Source organism: Falco cherrug, chromosome 9 (genome assembly GCF_023634085.1).
Source record: "Falco cherrug isolate bFalChe1 chromosome 9, bFalChe1.pri, whole genome shotgun sequence".
Taxonomy (NCBI): Eukaryota; Metazoa; Chordata; class Aves; order Falconiformes; family Falconidae; genus Falco; species Falco cherrug.
The window spans coordinates 12,658,158-12,671,180 of NC_073705.1; the positions used below are offsets into that span (position 1 = coordinate 12,658,158).

General features: G+C 55.1%; 1 protein-coding gene across 2 annotated transcripts in view; it reads left to right on the forward strand.

Annotated features, from left to right (window-relative positions):
* ARRDC1 (arrestin domain containing 1) overlaps positions 1–11,996 on the forward strand; it is a 39,660-nt gene extending 27,664 nt beyond the window's left edge. The window contains exons 3-8 of one of the 2 annotated variants that reach the window (XM_055720670.1): positions 3,653–3,703; positions 4,261–4,415; positions 4,898–5,080; positions 5,453–5,629; positions 5,813–6,269; positions 7,174–11,996. In XM_055720670.1, the coding sequence (XP_055576645.1) occupies positions 3,653–3,703; positions 4,261–4,415; positions 4,898–5,080; positions 5,453–5,629; positions 5,813–6,250 (1,004 nt within the window). In that variant the 3' untranslated portion in view covers positions 6,251–6,269; positions 7,174–11,996. The remainder of the gene's footprint in view (positions 1–3,652; positions 3,704–4,260; positions 4,416–4,897; positions 5,081–5,452; positions 5,630–5,812; positions 6,270–7,173) is intronic. The other variant, XM_055720669.1, reaches the window with a different exon arrangement.
* Positions 11,997–13,023: the final 1,027 nt, after the last annotated feature.

Genomic DNA, 13,023 nt, shown 5'->3' on the forward strand with positions numbered 1-13,023 from the left:
AGTGAGCATTGCAAGTGTCCCTTGCGGGGAGCCGAGGTGGCTTTTGCTGCTGTTTTCCACAAGAGAGGTGCCTGGGTGCTGGCACAAGGTTAGACTGTGCCCTGCCTGTGCTCACAGGGTGGCTGGGACAAGGGAAATTGCAGATTTTCCCCATTATATCAAGACCAGTCAGCATTTGGAAATAGAAGCTCAGCCTTTAGGAGCAGAGTTGCCAGCTGGAGAGTTTAAAAGTAGTTGCCACCTCCCTTCCCTCTGTAAGGGGAGACTCAGCTTGGGACTTGTCAGCTTTCCACCTGCCAAAGGCACCAGACACATGGCAGAAGACCAAAATGGCTTTGTAATCCCAGGCAAGTTGAACATGGAGCCTCCACTGTGTGCTGGGGGAGCTTTGGCCAGGAGAGATGAGCAGGAGCCCAGGAAGGAGCTCCAAGGGTGCCTGCAGCTGGGATTGGGGGTCCCCAGGCAGGTGGAGGGCTGAGGGTGCTGCTCCTGTCATAGCCTTTCCACCAGTGACCTGCCCAAACAGCTTCCATGCTCACAATAAGGCCAAGAAATGCAGGTGTTGAGCTGGATGCTGGGGCGCGGTGGGCAGCTGGCTGTTAGCTGTGCTAGAAGTGAAGCCGCCTGCAGTGGTGGCTGCACCTGTGGGTAGGACCTGGGTGCTCGGTCCAGCCTGCTGGAAAATTCCCTGTACCTGGAGGATCTCCGGGCAGGCATAAAGATGCTTCCCTCTCTTTGGGGGAAGAAGAGTGTGGGCTGGAAGGAGCAGGTCTGAAAACAAGAGCTACTGCTAATTGCCTGCAGCATCTCTTTCCTTAATGGAGTGGAGAACAGAGCTCACTGCATTTTCCTGGCTGCCTGCTTGGTGTAGGACAGAGGTCTGGGCTCTCGTGGCTGCAAGCCAAGTGCTACTGCAGTGCCCTCGGTCTGCGTGCACTGGGATGGGGAACAGCTTTAGTCTGGGATGGCTGGTCTTGAAACTCATCACCGGCTGTGAAGAGCAGGAATGGCCTTTTCTAGCCCTTACGGGCAGTTTGTTGTGGGCAGGAGCTGTGGGAGGAATTTGCAGGCTGCTCCCTGCCCCAGGTGGGCTCACAGCCAGTCTGGGTACGCCGTGAGCCAACAGGTCTTAGGGTGCTTGGGTCTGAGCTGTCGGGGTCATCCGTGCTGACCTGTGGGCAGTTCTCACTTGGTGACTTGCTCTGAGGCTGGGCTACCTGTGTGGAAACTGTGCCAGGGCACCGAGTCACGCGGTGGCTCCAACAGCCAAACCACATCCTCTGCGAGTGATGCTGGCCATGCACGTTGCTGTGAGAGTGTTTTGCCTTGCTTGGTGCTGCCGTTGGCAGAAACCTTCAGGACCCCTGGCTTTCTGCAGGGGGTTAGGAACTGTGAACGTGAGATGCTTGCAGGTTCACCTCCAGCACGACTTTCTGTTGGTGCACGTGAGCTGGGTAGGAGCTTGGCCGAAAGGACCTGTTGGATCATGCTGCCTGTAATGTGGAAGAGGAACTTTCACTTTGTGGAGTCCATGAGCTTTTCCTGAGGGTCCTGGAAAGCTCGTGAAGTTTCATGCTCCTCGCAGGAGACTTGAAATCACTGCCTGCGTGTTCATCTGGGGCTCTGCAGGTCAGACAGCTGGAAAGTCTCCAGGTCTTGGTGAAAACTCAGCGGCCACTGCCCTTTGGGGCTCTCATCTGCCTTCTGTCTGCATTGCAGTGACAGGACTTGCTCCCTCTCCCCTTCAGGTGGAGCCAGTCCCCTTAGCGCAATGCAGAAGCTGTGCGGGAGAGTTGACGTATTCCACTTTATTGATTCACTTTCCGAAAGTGAAATGATAATAAGGTCAAAGTTGAACGGTGCCCGGTGAAAGGCAGAAACCCTTGGAGCAGCACCAAGCTCTGGCTTAGTTGAGCGATTCGGATTAGCCAGACTTTACCCCGTAGCCGACAAGCAGAGGCACCTGCTGCATCTCAGCTGCTGCCCTGCACGGAGGGATGCTGCCCGGGGAGGGGGCAGGAGGAGCTGCCCTGCTCTGCCTGTCCCAGCGCTGCAGGCAGCAGTGCCGGCAGCGGGGGCAGTGCCTGGCTTTGTGCCTCCACCTGGTGACAGGACCTGGTGCTGCATTTTAGCCTACATAACCCGGGTTTGGGGGGCGAGGAGGGAAATCACCGGGGGGGTTTTCCGGGTGGGGTGATGGGAAGGAGCAAGTCTTGCTTGCTCCTCTTTGTAAGGGCAACGTGTATAAATAGCCATCGCTCAGTTCTCTCCTGACTTGCCTTTGTAGCGCTACGCGAAGGGATGCTTGTCGTGCTATTTATGGTGCCTGCCTGTGCGCTGTGGGCGGGCTGTGTGCAAACTGGGGTGTCCTCAGGTCCCCGAGGGGTGGCTGAGCAAGTGGAGGGGCAGAGGTGCAGCTTTTTATAACGTGAAGGATGCACTGAGTCAAACGTCACCTCCCCTGCTTCCTGCCTGGATTGCAGTGCCAGGGAGGGGGATTTACCCTTCTCTCTTCCCCACCTCCCCCCGTCACGTAATCCACTTAATCTCCCAGCGATAGGACTCTTATTACTGTCAGCTCTGCGGAGCCAGCATTGCTAACAGGCAAGCTGTCTCCGTCTTGCATCAACAAAAGTGCCAGCCAAATCCGGAGCCTTGGTACCTGCAGCAGTGATCCTGCAAAGCAGAATGAGCACAGCGTGGTTTCATCGGTATCCGGGTCTCCTCTTAGCACTGCCGCTTTACAAACAAAACCTCTCCTGTTTACACGTATTTAACAAATGTGGATACACCTTAGTGCTTTCTTACTGAAGGCAGCTTCGGGAGCTGCCCCTGTGGGTCAGTTCAGCCATCACGCTGCCCTGGGAAGCAGCTGGAATCTGGATGGGAGTGCTGGAGGGTGGATGGGGTTGGGGAGTCTGAGTCTGTAGCGGTGTACAGCCGTGTGCTGAGTCTTGGCTCCGATCCGTGCCCTCCAGGCCACTGTTGTAGGGTGGGATATGGTTAAAGAAAACCAGTGATGAGGTTTTAACGTTGTGGTAACTTTTTCTCTGCTCCTGTTGTCTAAGCAGCCAGACTGGGGTACTGCAGGTCCCTTCTTGGGATTGGGGATGGGTTTGGGAGATGGACCTCTGTTTCCAGCTCCTAAACACTGCGCAGTCTGCATGGGGCTAGGTATGTGGCTGAGGCTGTAGAGGCTTGATGCCCACCAAACCTCCTTACCACCCTCTGACAGTGCCTGTGCTTTCTCACCTTCCCTCTGACTGGCTGTAGCCTGCTTGAAGAAGGATAAACACACAGCAACCCTTCTCCATGCCCTGTCAGTAGTCTGGGGCTAACCACTTGCCATGGTACTGGGATCCCTTAAACTCTGCCCCAAACTACCTTATTTACTGGGTATCTTAACATAGAACCAGTCATTGGGAATGAAGCCTCCTGTCCCAAGGAGTGGTGGTGGCAGCAGATGCTCCTGGTGACTCGAGCACTGCTCGTTGCATCTGCAGTTGTCCAACCGGCTGTAGGCAGCTGAACAAGTCATCTGTTATTCCCCAGGTGGTGACCTCTCGCTCCAGAAGATTATGCTCTCCAGAAGATCATTACCATTCCAAGGCAATGGCCTGTCCAACTTACCTTTTACTCTTGTTTCCCACAGGGGTCCTGACAGCTGGAGAGCACAACTTTCCCTTCCAGTTCCTGCTGCCAGGTATGATGCATTGGCTGAAGGCAGTTCCATGTAAGCCTTGGCTTTGGCAGCCTCTCGAGGTGTGCTGAGCAGGGCTTGGGCTGGATGGCAGAGGCAGGCTGGCAGCTTGGCCTGGAGATGCTACGGGCAGCAAGCGTGAGGTCAGCCACAGACAGCAGAAGAGCTTAGAGAAGTAGGTACTTTCTGTGTTGGTGCAGAGCCGGGTCTGAGCTGTCGCTGGTGCCTCTCCAAGCGTGCCCCTGTGAGCTCTTCAGGTGTGTGCAGGGGTCCTGGTCTGTAGCCATCCATCCATCCTGCACAGTGTGCCCAGAGAGAGGATCTCTGCTCTTGCGCCTGTGGTTGCAGAGGATCCCTTCTGTAAGGAGGTTGCAGCAAGGCCTCTGAGTGACCTAGGTGTTCAGGTCTTTTTTGGGGGTGTCTCTACGTGCTCTGTCTCTGAGGTGCTTGCAGAACTCCTCAGGTCAAGAGGAAAGCTGTTTAAAGGGACTGTACTTCCAGTTTGGAAATGCTTGGTCTGACTCAGCCTTGCGATCCTCCTCTTTCTCTCTCAACTCCAGCCTCTGCTCCTACATCATTTGAAGGCCCTTTTGGCAAGGTCCTCCATCAGGTGAAAGCTGTGATAGACACACCTCGCTTCTCCAAGGACTACAAGTGCAACAAGATCTTCTACGTTCTCTGCCCTCTCAACTTGAACGACATCCCTGACATCGAGGTAAGAACAAGGAGGAGCATGGCTGGGAAGTGCCGAGGCTTCAGCTCTTGTCCTTACCCTGGCATGCTGTCTAGGGAATAACTGTGTGGTTGGACAACTCTCTGACCGCATGCCTGGACTGTGCAAGAGCAGGATAAGGACTCCTGATCTGTCCTGCCTTGCCATCTGTCCCTGCTCCAAGCAATTTTTGACTCTTCTGCATGTTGCTTTGAAAGATTTAGGTGAACGTTCAGCACTCGGAGGTACTGGCCAGTATCACCAGGTGCTTGCAGAGACCTGGGTTTAGGGAACTTGCTTTGGAGGCAAGAGTGGCTAATAGAGCAGCGAAACTGGGGAGATGGAGAAGTGAGACCTGTTGTCTGTGGTAGTGCTGTGTTGCTGGTTCTTTGTGTCCTCTTAGACTGGTATTTCTGCTTGAATCTTTGAGTGTTTCCCGGGAGGCTCTCTTGAGCCAACATCTCTGTCTCTCTGCTGTCCTGCAGCAGCCCAACACTATGTCAATCACCAAGAAGTTCAACTACAAGCTTGTGAAAAGCGGCAACATTATCCTGACTGCCACCTCGGATCTGAAAGGGTACATCGTGGGGCAAGCCATCCAGCTCCGCACAGACATAGAGAACAAATCGGGCCGGGACACAGGGGCCGTGGTAGCCAGTCTGCTCCAGGTAACCGTCCCAAAGCACAATTCTTTGGCTTGTGCTGGTACTCCACTCCCCTGCGACCTCTATGAATCTGGGGCGGTTCTCCCCAGTGTGCCTCTCCGCTGCTGGGAGGTGGCAGAAAGGAGTCCAGACCTCTGGCTATCTCTGTTTCTCTCTACCTCCCTGGGGAAAGAGGTGGTAGCACTTGTCTTGCTTAAACCAACTCAGTCTGTCATACAGCGATGGGTATTTCTGCTCTGTAATATGCACGTTAGGTTTATGCTTGTGCTTATTTGACAAAGCAGTTGGGTGGTTTTGTGTACCGGGTTAGGTTTGTGGGAAACAGAAGACCATCTGCAAGCTTTCTGCTAGCTGTATTTTCTCCTGTCCATACAGAAAGTGGCTTATAAATCCAAGCGGTGGATTTATGACCTGAGGACTATCGCAGAGGTGGAGGGCTCAGGAGTGAAAGCCTGGAAACATGCAGAATGGAAGGAGCAGATCCTTGTGCCAGCACTGCCCCAGTCCATTCTGCAGGGCTGTAGCCTCATACATATTGACTACTACATCCAAGTGAGTACACCAGTAGCCTTGTGGAGCTCCAGTGGGCTGTGCTGCAACTTCTGTGCTCTCTGCTGGGTTGAGCTCAATCACTGAACTCCGTAGCTGTGTGGTGTGGGTGGCCCTCACATCAGGTGAACCTTCCCAGTGCAGTCTATAATGAAGAGGATGCCACTGTTTTTCCTTCTCTTCCAGGTTTCCCTCAAGTCGCCAGAGGTTTCCGTCACTCTCCCCATTTATATTGGGAACATTGCCGTGAACAGGGTACCTCTGAGCCCCTCCCGCTCCATCCAGCACATACCGTCTGCAGTGGTACCCAGTGCCCCGCCGGAGGAAGAGGAGGCTGCCAGTGGTTATCACTCGATGGACAATGTCTCGATCCCCACCAAAAGCCATTCCCAGCAGCAGCCGTTTAGCTACGCCCCAGGACTGAGCTTCCAGGAGATAAGGGTGGACTCGGAGCAGACGGGCTCCCCAAACCATCCCACGCTCTGCCTGTCAACGGGAGCCACTGTCCCTTACTACGCCGAGGGGAACGTGGTGCCCGTCCCCACGGCCAGCTCGCTCATTTTGCCTCCAGAGTACAGCACGTGGGGCTACCCATACGGTGAGCAGCCCGCTCCTGAGATCTGAACGGGCTGGCAGCGCGCTGGTAAATGTCTCCTACCACGAGAGTTCCTTTGCCAGCTGTGAACTGGGTGGGAATACAGGGATGTCAGGCTGCTGGGGTCCGATGTCAGAGGGGATCATGAGATCTCTCTGCCTGCTTTAGCCTCCGCAGGAGTCCCCTCTTGCAGCTGTAAAAGCCGGCTGTCCGTTCCCACATCTGCACCCGTGCCCGCCCTGGGCTCGTCGTGAGAGGATCTCCCTGTTCTTAAATGAGCTTCCAGCCTCCCACTGATAGAAAAACTTCTTGGCTTGCGGTGAGGCTGGTGGGAGCAGAGCCAGGAAAACCGTGTAACTGAAATCTTCTGTCTGACTTGGAGTGGGCTTGCAGCTGGTCTGAAGACACAAGCTGCGGGGGTGGGAACTGGGAGACTGTCCAGGGTGGAAAAGCTTGGGGAAATCCCAGCGTGCTGGATGCCTGGAGCTGTGCTTGTCCCAGGCGGCTGGGGTGGCAGGGGCCAGCAGTGTCTGTTAGCACAGTCCTGCCCAAATAAACCTGTCTGTTAGCACCGGCGTGATGAGGCACTTGGTGTGTCACTTCAGCCCTGGCTTGGGGTACACGGAACGCAGGTCACCTGTGATCTGGAGGTGTTGGAGTACGTGAGGATGCTTGTGAAAGAAAGGGAGGAACAGGACAGGACTCTGAGGTGCTGATTTTAACCCCTGTAGGTGTCAGCACAGGGGTGGGACTGGCTGGCTCACGTTCTACGTGCACATGTGCAAACCCCATCTATTTCAGCAGGGCAGGGTCCTGGAGAGGGAGTGCCTGTGTGCATGACGTGTGCGTTGTTAGCAGTTTGCCTTACTCTACGCTGAGTTACATGGACTGGGATGAAGGGAACCTCCCAAACACCCACCATAACGGCTCTTATTCTTTTTTTCCCCCGCAGAGGCACCTCCATCCTACGAGCAGAGCTGCAGCAGTGCCAACTCCAGCATCAACGGCAACTAGCCTCCCCTGCTTCGAGTCCCGCTGGCGCTGCCCACCCCCAGGCGCCACGGTTCACCTGCCTACCGCAAAGTCTGGTACAGCACAAGGTGTCTTTTTATCTCTCTGGCTGCTTGGTGGGGTAAATGGCACATCCCTGCCCAGGCTTTTTAAGTCTCTTTCTAGGGAGGGGGGAAGAAAACCAAAAAGGGCAGCCAGAGCAGCCTGTGTGTGCATGTAGGAGAGGTCTGGGAAACTGAACTGTCTCCTGCTGCTGCACCAAGTGCTGGAGAGCTGGTTTTGCCCCAGGGTTGCCCTCTGCAGCAGCTTGTGTTAAAGTACTGTAGTCAACACTAACTGCTTTACTATCAAAGCACCTGCGATGCCTTATCCGAAATGCTCCTGACTTGGCATGTCTCCACTGTAGGTGAAGGCTGGGCTGTGTGAACTTTCTCGTCTTTTTTAGGGGCCGTGTGCTCTCCAGAAACAGTTTCGACAGCCCTTCCTCCTTGTCCTCATGGGTCCTAAGGGTAGCTGAAACAAGAGGTTTCTTGGAGTAAGCGGGTTCAGAAGGTCAGGGACTCTCAAAAAGCCAAAAGCACAAGCCCTCGCTGTGCCCGTTTGTGCGGTGAGTGACCGGCAGCCTTTGGCCCTCACAGTGGGCTGCACCGCTGCCTGCACGCGGTGAGCTCGCTGGGGCACGTGCTCATGACGCAGGAGGCCGTGGTGAGCTGTGGAGGCAGAGCCCGGTGTTACCGTGGGGTGCCTGCCAGCCCGCTTCTGGCCTTTCCCAGCAAGGGCGACTTTTCTCTGAAAAGCCTTGTAGCAGACAGCACGTCCTTGCTCACCGCTAGACCGCAGCGCCCAGGCTGAACAGCGCTAGCCAGCCTGCAAGCGGGGGGGACCAGATCCCCTGTGTCCCATCTCCCAGCCCTGCAGGGTGCCCTCTCCATCCCAGCTGCCACTGCCCAGGCCAGAATTACGTGACGACCAAGTTACAAAAGTCAGTCCAACGCTACCTCTGAGTCTGCCCAAGGACCCTGTCCGTGGAAGCCCATCCCTCGGGACAGCCCTCCCGCGGGGCTCAGACGGGTGTCCCTTGCGGGAGCGGTCAGTGCCACCAAGCCAGTGCACGAGGGTGCTTGGCCGGGGGACTGTTCTCGCCACGAGCTGGTGCTGGTTTACTGCTCGTCTCCTGAGCCACAGCAGAGTGCAAAAACGAGCAAGTGGGAACACAAACAGCTACAGCTCGTTCGCAGCCTCTGCCGGACCTGGCAGGTCAGGGGAAGAAGCTGGTGGATGTAAAACAACATTTTTCTTTTTGCGCTTCTTTTTTTACCCCTCCTCATTTAGCTTTTTTAGTTATTGACTGCCCAAGCTGAGGAAACCACAAACCAGATACTCAAGAGCTGCAGGCATCCAGCCACGGCTGAAATTATGGGCTGCAGACCTTTGGCATCCCTGAGGACTGGCCTCCAGGCTGCCTCACACTGGGCAGGCAATATCTAACAAACCCGTTAGGAGCACTGCAGCCTCTGCCACCTCATTTTAGCTCGCCGCTGCACACCCCTGGCAGGCAGCTGGGGACAAGCCCTGTTTTGCACTCTTTTCTTTGCAAATGCTTTTTATTATTATTTTTTTTTAAGTGTTGAACTGCTTTAAGGATAGTGTAGAGAAGGTGCTGTTCTGAGCAGTGCTGGCACAACGTGCACCAACGTTGATAGAATGATTGTCGTTGTCCTTGAATATATATATATATATATATGAGATGAAGTTTTGTTTTTAATGATTGAATTCATAAATACAAATTTTAATGCTGTATTTAATAAATTATTCTAAGAGAAATGCTGTGCTTTTTCATCCATTTCTGATGCTTATTCATGTGCCTGTTCATGCCAAATCTAGGAATGCACCTTGCTGATTTCTTACAATATGAAGCAAGTTTTTTGCTCTTGCCAGAAAGGATGGTGACTTTTGCCAAGGCAGCTCAGGGAGAACAAGCACGATGCAGCCTGACCGTGGTGCTAGGCTCCTAGTTCCAGATGGCTGGAGGGAGTTTGGCACCGTGTGCGCTTGGCTCTGGAGCACTGCTGCTTCCCTGGCCCTGTGTCCCAAAGCTGTGGTTTGTCCAAGTGGCCCATGGGTCTTGGGCAGTGCTCTCTGCTGCCTGACTGGAGAGGTGAGCCGGTGGGGAGGAAGGGGAGAGTGGATTCTCCCTTCAGGAGGATGGAGATGGAACAGCCAAGGACTGGCTGGAAGGGCTGGAGACCACCAGCCCATGCCCTCTCCTAAAGGGACATTTGGAATAAACTTAGAAAAGTGGAAGAAGGCTCCTTCCCATACCCACAGTTTGGTGATACCATGTCTGAAGCATGTAGGTGTTGCCTAAATGTTGTCATGGCAAGTAGCCTGAGGTGTGATCTGCGTCTGAGACACAAGGATCCTTCTTCACTCTCTGCTCAACTTATGCTTCTGCCCAGCTTTTATTAGTTAAAGACTCTCTCCTTTGCCTGGTGGTCTGTGCCTGCCACGAAAAGCATTCTTCATCTGCAGGGGGTCAAAGGCAGGTGCTTGTTTGTTCATAATGGCGCATCTCTTCCCTGATGCTCTTCCTCTTGCTCCCAGTTAGCTGAACCTGTTTTGCTTGGCTCAGCCGGTGGCTCTTGTGCCCTTCCTTGCTGTTGGCAGTACATACCCTTCCTTCCAGGTCTCAACCCACATCCCTTCCACAGCTCTGGAAAAATTCCTGTGAGTTGTCAATGCTTCTGGACCTGCTGGGTTGGACTATGGGCTTCTGAGCCAGCCGGGATCTGGGAGAGGCAGCCTGGGCTGGGACTGAGTTCCCGGATCCTTGTTCGCCGTCCCTGAAGCTGAGCTGCTGGCGACATGTCTAGCCCATGTTTCTTGGCTGGAAAACTTGATTGCTGTTTGGTGACTGTGGCCAGAGCCACTGGGCTGCCTTTCTAGACCCCCAGCCAGTGTCTGCCCACCTTGTTTTAACCTTCACAGCTGGGAACGCAGTGTTCGCGGTGGAGGCTGGAGAGGAGAGGCCAGCTGCATCGCACACAGCTCCTGTGTTGTGCCCAGCATCTCTGCAGCACTCCCGTGCACCTGAGCTTGTTCTCCAGATTGTTTGCTACGAACTGGTCCTTCAGCACCCGATGCTGCACGTGGAGTCCACTTTGCAAAGCAAGGAGCAGGTGGACACGCTCTTCTTCGCTGCTGAGGAGTGTCCATCTCCCCTAGCCGCTGTGGAGGGAGCGGGAAGGAGTCGGAGCTAGGCTTCATGGTGGTCCTCATTCTTTTGGATGCTGGGGCTGGGCACGCACAGCTCCTGTGGAGCGATGCCTCTGTCAGACCCGCGAGGCAGCTCTGGCCAGGATGCAGCAGGTTATCGCCCTGAGTTTGGCTCTGAGCGCCCTCGCTGTTGTGCAAGCAGCCAGCCGTAACCAGCGCAGCACCGTGATTTCCACCATTCCTGCCCAGCCTTGCCTGTCCCCCAGCGCTGCGGCAGGGAATTGAAGCCTGACACAAAGAGCCTTGTTCGTGTCTCATGGACCCCTTTGAAATGGTCCGGGACTGCAGGATGGAGGAGTTAGTCCAGCTCTTCTTAAACCCGCCTGCAGCTGGCCCCAGGGTGCTGTGGCAGCGAGGTGCTTGGGGTACGCGAGTGCTTTGGGTGAGCACGATGAGGCAAAGCCCGGTGCCTGGCTTTGAGTACGTTCCCTTCTGGAGAGGGCGAGCAGACAATCCCTGCCCTCTGCCTTGTTGCTGTCTCTCTTCTCTGCAGCCTCTCCAGCTTCAGCCTCTCCGGCTTCAGCCTCTCCAAGTCCTGGGGAGTTTCTCTAGGCTCTCGGTCATCCCTCTCTCCTCTTTCTGAACTCTGGAATAAAGAGGGGGAAAAAACCCTTTTTTCCGAACCCAGCTCTGGGTGAAAAAACTTCAGTACATAGGAATTCAAATTCCTGGCTCAAATTTTTTAAGCAATTGGTTTTGGTTTGTTTGAAATGGGGAGGGGAAGTGGTGGGACATGAGTGAAGCTTGAGCTAATTGTTTCCAAACTCAGCATTCAATGGAAAATACCAAAAACATCATCTGCCTTTTTTTTTCCTCTGCTTCTTTTTTGTCCTTCATGGTTTTGTTCTTGTCCTGCTCCCCACATGTGCTGCCTTCATGTTTTTGGCTTTTTCGTTGTTGTGTCCTACTAAACTCTGCTTTGGCACCTGTTGTCCCGCTGCCCACAGGAGATTGGGAAGGGGGGGACGGGGGACACACGGAGGCTCTTATTGTTGGACCAGTGAATCTTTTTTAGCTTTCCACTGAACTTCCAGTAGTTTTGTAGAGGTAAATATTTTCTGCTAGGAAGTTTTCCTGTTGAGCCAGCACAAGAGAGGAGACAAAGGGTTTTCTGAGGTCCGTTTGGTTTTTATTCTGTATTTGTAAGTATTTCCAACTATCTGCAAGAGGAATGTCCCATCCCTCCTCCCCAAGAGAGACTGGTGGGGTAAAACCCTCAAAACTCGTGCCCTTTCTTGTACCAATACTCATGGCTGTAATTCTTTATCCCTGTGGTTCTCTTTACAGATTTTGGGGTTTTATACAACAATATTTGTGACGGCTCTGTACAACCGGAGATTTCTGCGCAATTTATTACTGGGTTTTAAAATGTAAACTAGTGGTTTTACATGTTTGCCACGGCTTTGGGGGGAGTATTTTTGTCCTGGGTTTTAAAACACCAAATGTAAAGATCTGAAAGGGTAAATAAAGCGCTGCTTTTTTTTTTTTTTTAAGACCATGGGTGCTTTTGCTGGGGGTAGGTGTTTGATGAGCACAGCCTGTCCGCTGAGACCCACCGGGAGGGCATCGGTGGGCGAGAAGTGGCCATCAGCTTTCAGAGGCGGCATCCACAGCGGCAGCTGGAAGGGAAAAGCTGGTTTATGGCCAAGGCGATGGCAGAGCCACGTGTCCCCCGGCCCCGGGCAGCCGCTGCGGGGGGAAGATGCTGCTGGGGCCATCTCGGCTGTGCCCACGCTGCCGCCATGGGGAAGGGCCCAGCTGGAAGGACGTGGAGGACGGAGGAAGCGCCGGGGCGGTTGGTTGGTCTCTTCCTGCTGGCAGGAATCCCAGGATGTGGCGTCCGTCCCTGCTCGGCCGGCTCGGTGCGGGAGAGGGCGATGTCAGCCTGGCTGGAGAGCCGCGCCGCCACGGCCGAGCTGCGGGCTGGCCTCATGCTGCCTGGGGCTGAGCCCCTGCCCCACGCTGCCTGGGGCTGAGCCCCTGCCCCACGCTGCCCTGGGGCTGAGCCCCTGCCCCACGCTCCTCTGGGGCTGAGCCCCCAGCCCAGGCTCCCCCTGGGGATTGAGCCCCTGCCCTATGCTCCCCTGGGGCTGAGCCCCTGCCCCACGCTGTCTGGGGCTCAGCCCCTGCCCCACACACCCCTGGGGGTTCGCAGCAGGGAAACGGGGCAGTTAATGGCCAAACAGGTCTCGCCCTTGCCCCGTTCACTGTAACCGGCCCGTGAGGCTGAACTAGGTGGGCCGAGACCCGTGATGGCAGGCGGTGGTGGGCTGCGAGGGCTCGCTGCCTTCACGTTATTTCTCCTTGCGGGAGCCTCTTCCCTTCCTGACGGCCCAGGGAGGTTTGGCCCAGGTGTCCCCAGCTCCCGCTCAGCAAGATGAAGCCCCAGCAAAGGCACAGGGAGGGGGGCCAGCAGCCCCTGGCCCTGCTGCTGCACCCACTGCCCTCTCCCCCCAGCCCCAAGCACTGGTGTGAGGGTCTGGGGGAGCCAGGGCTGGGTGCGGGGGTCTGGGGG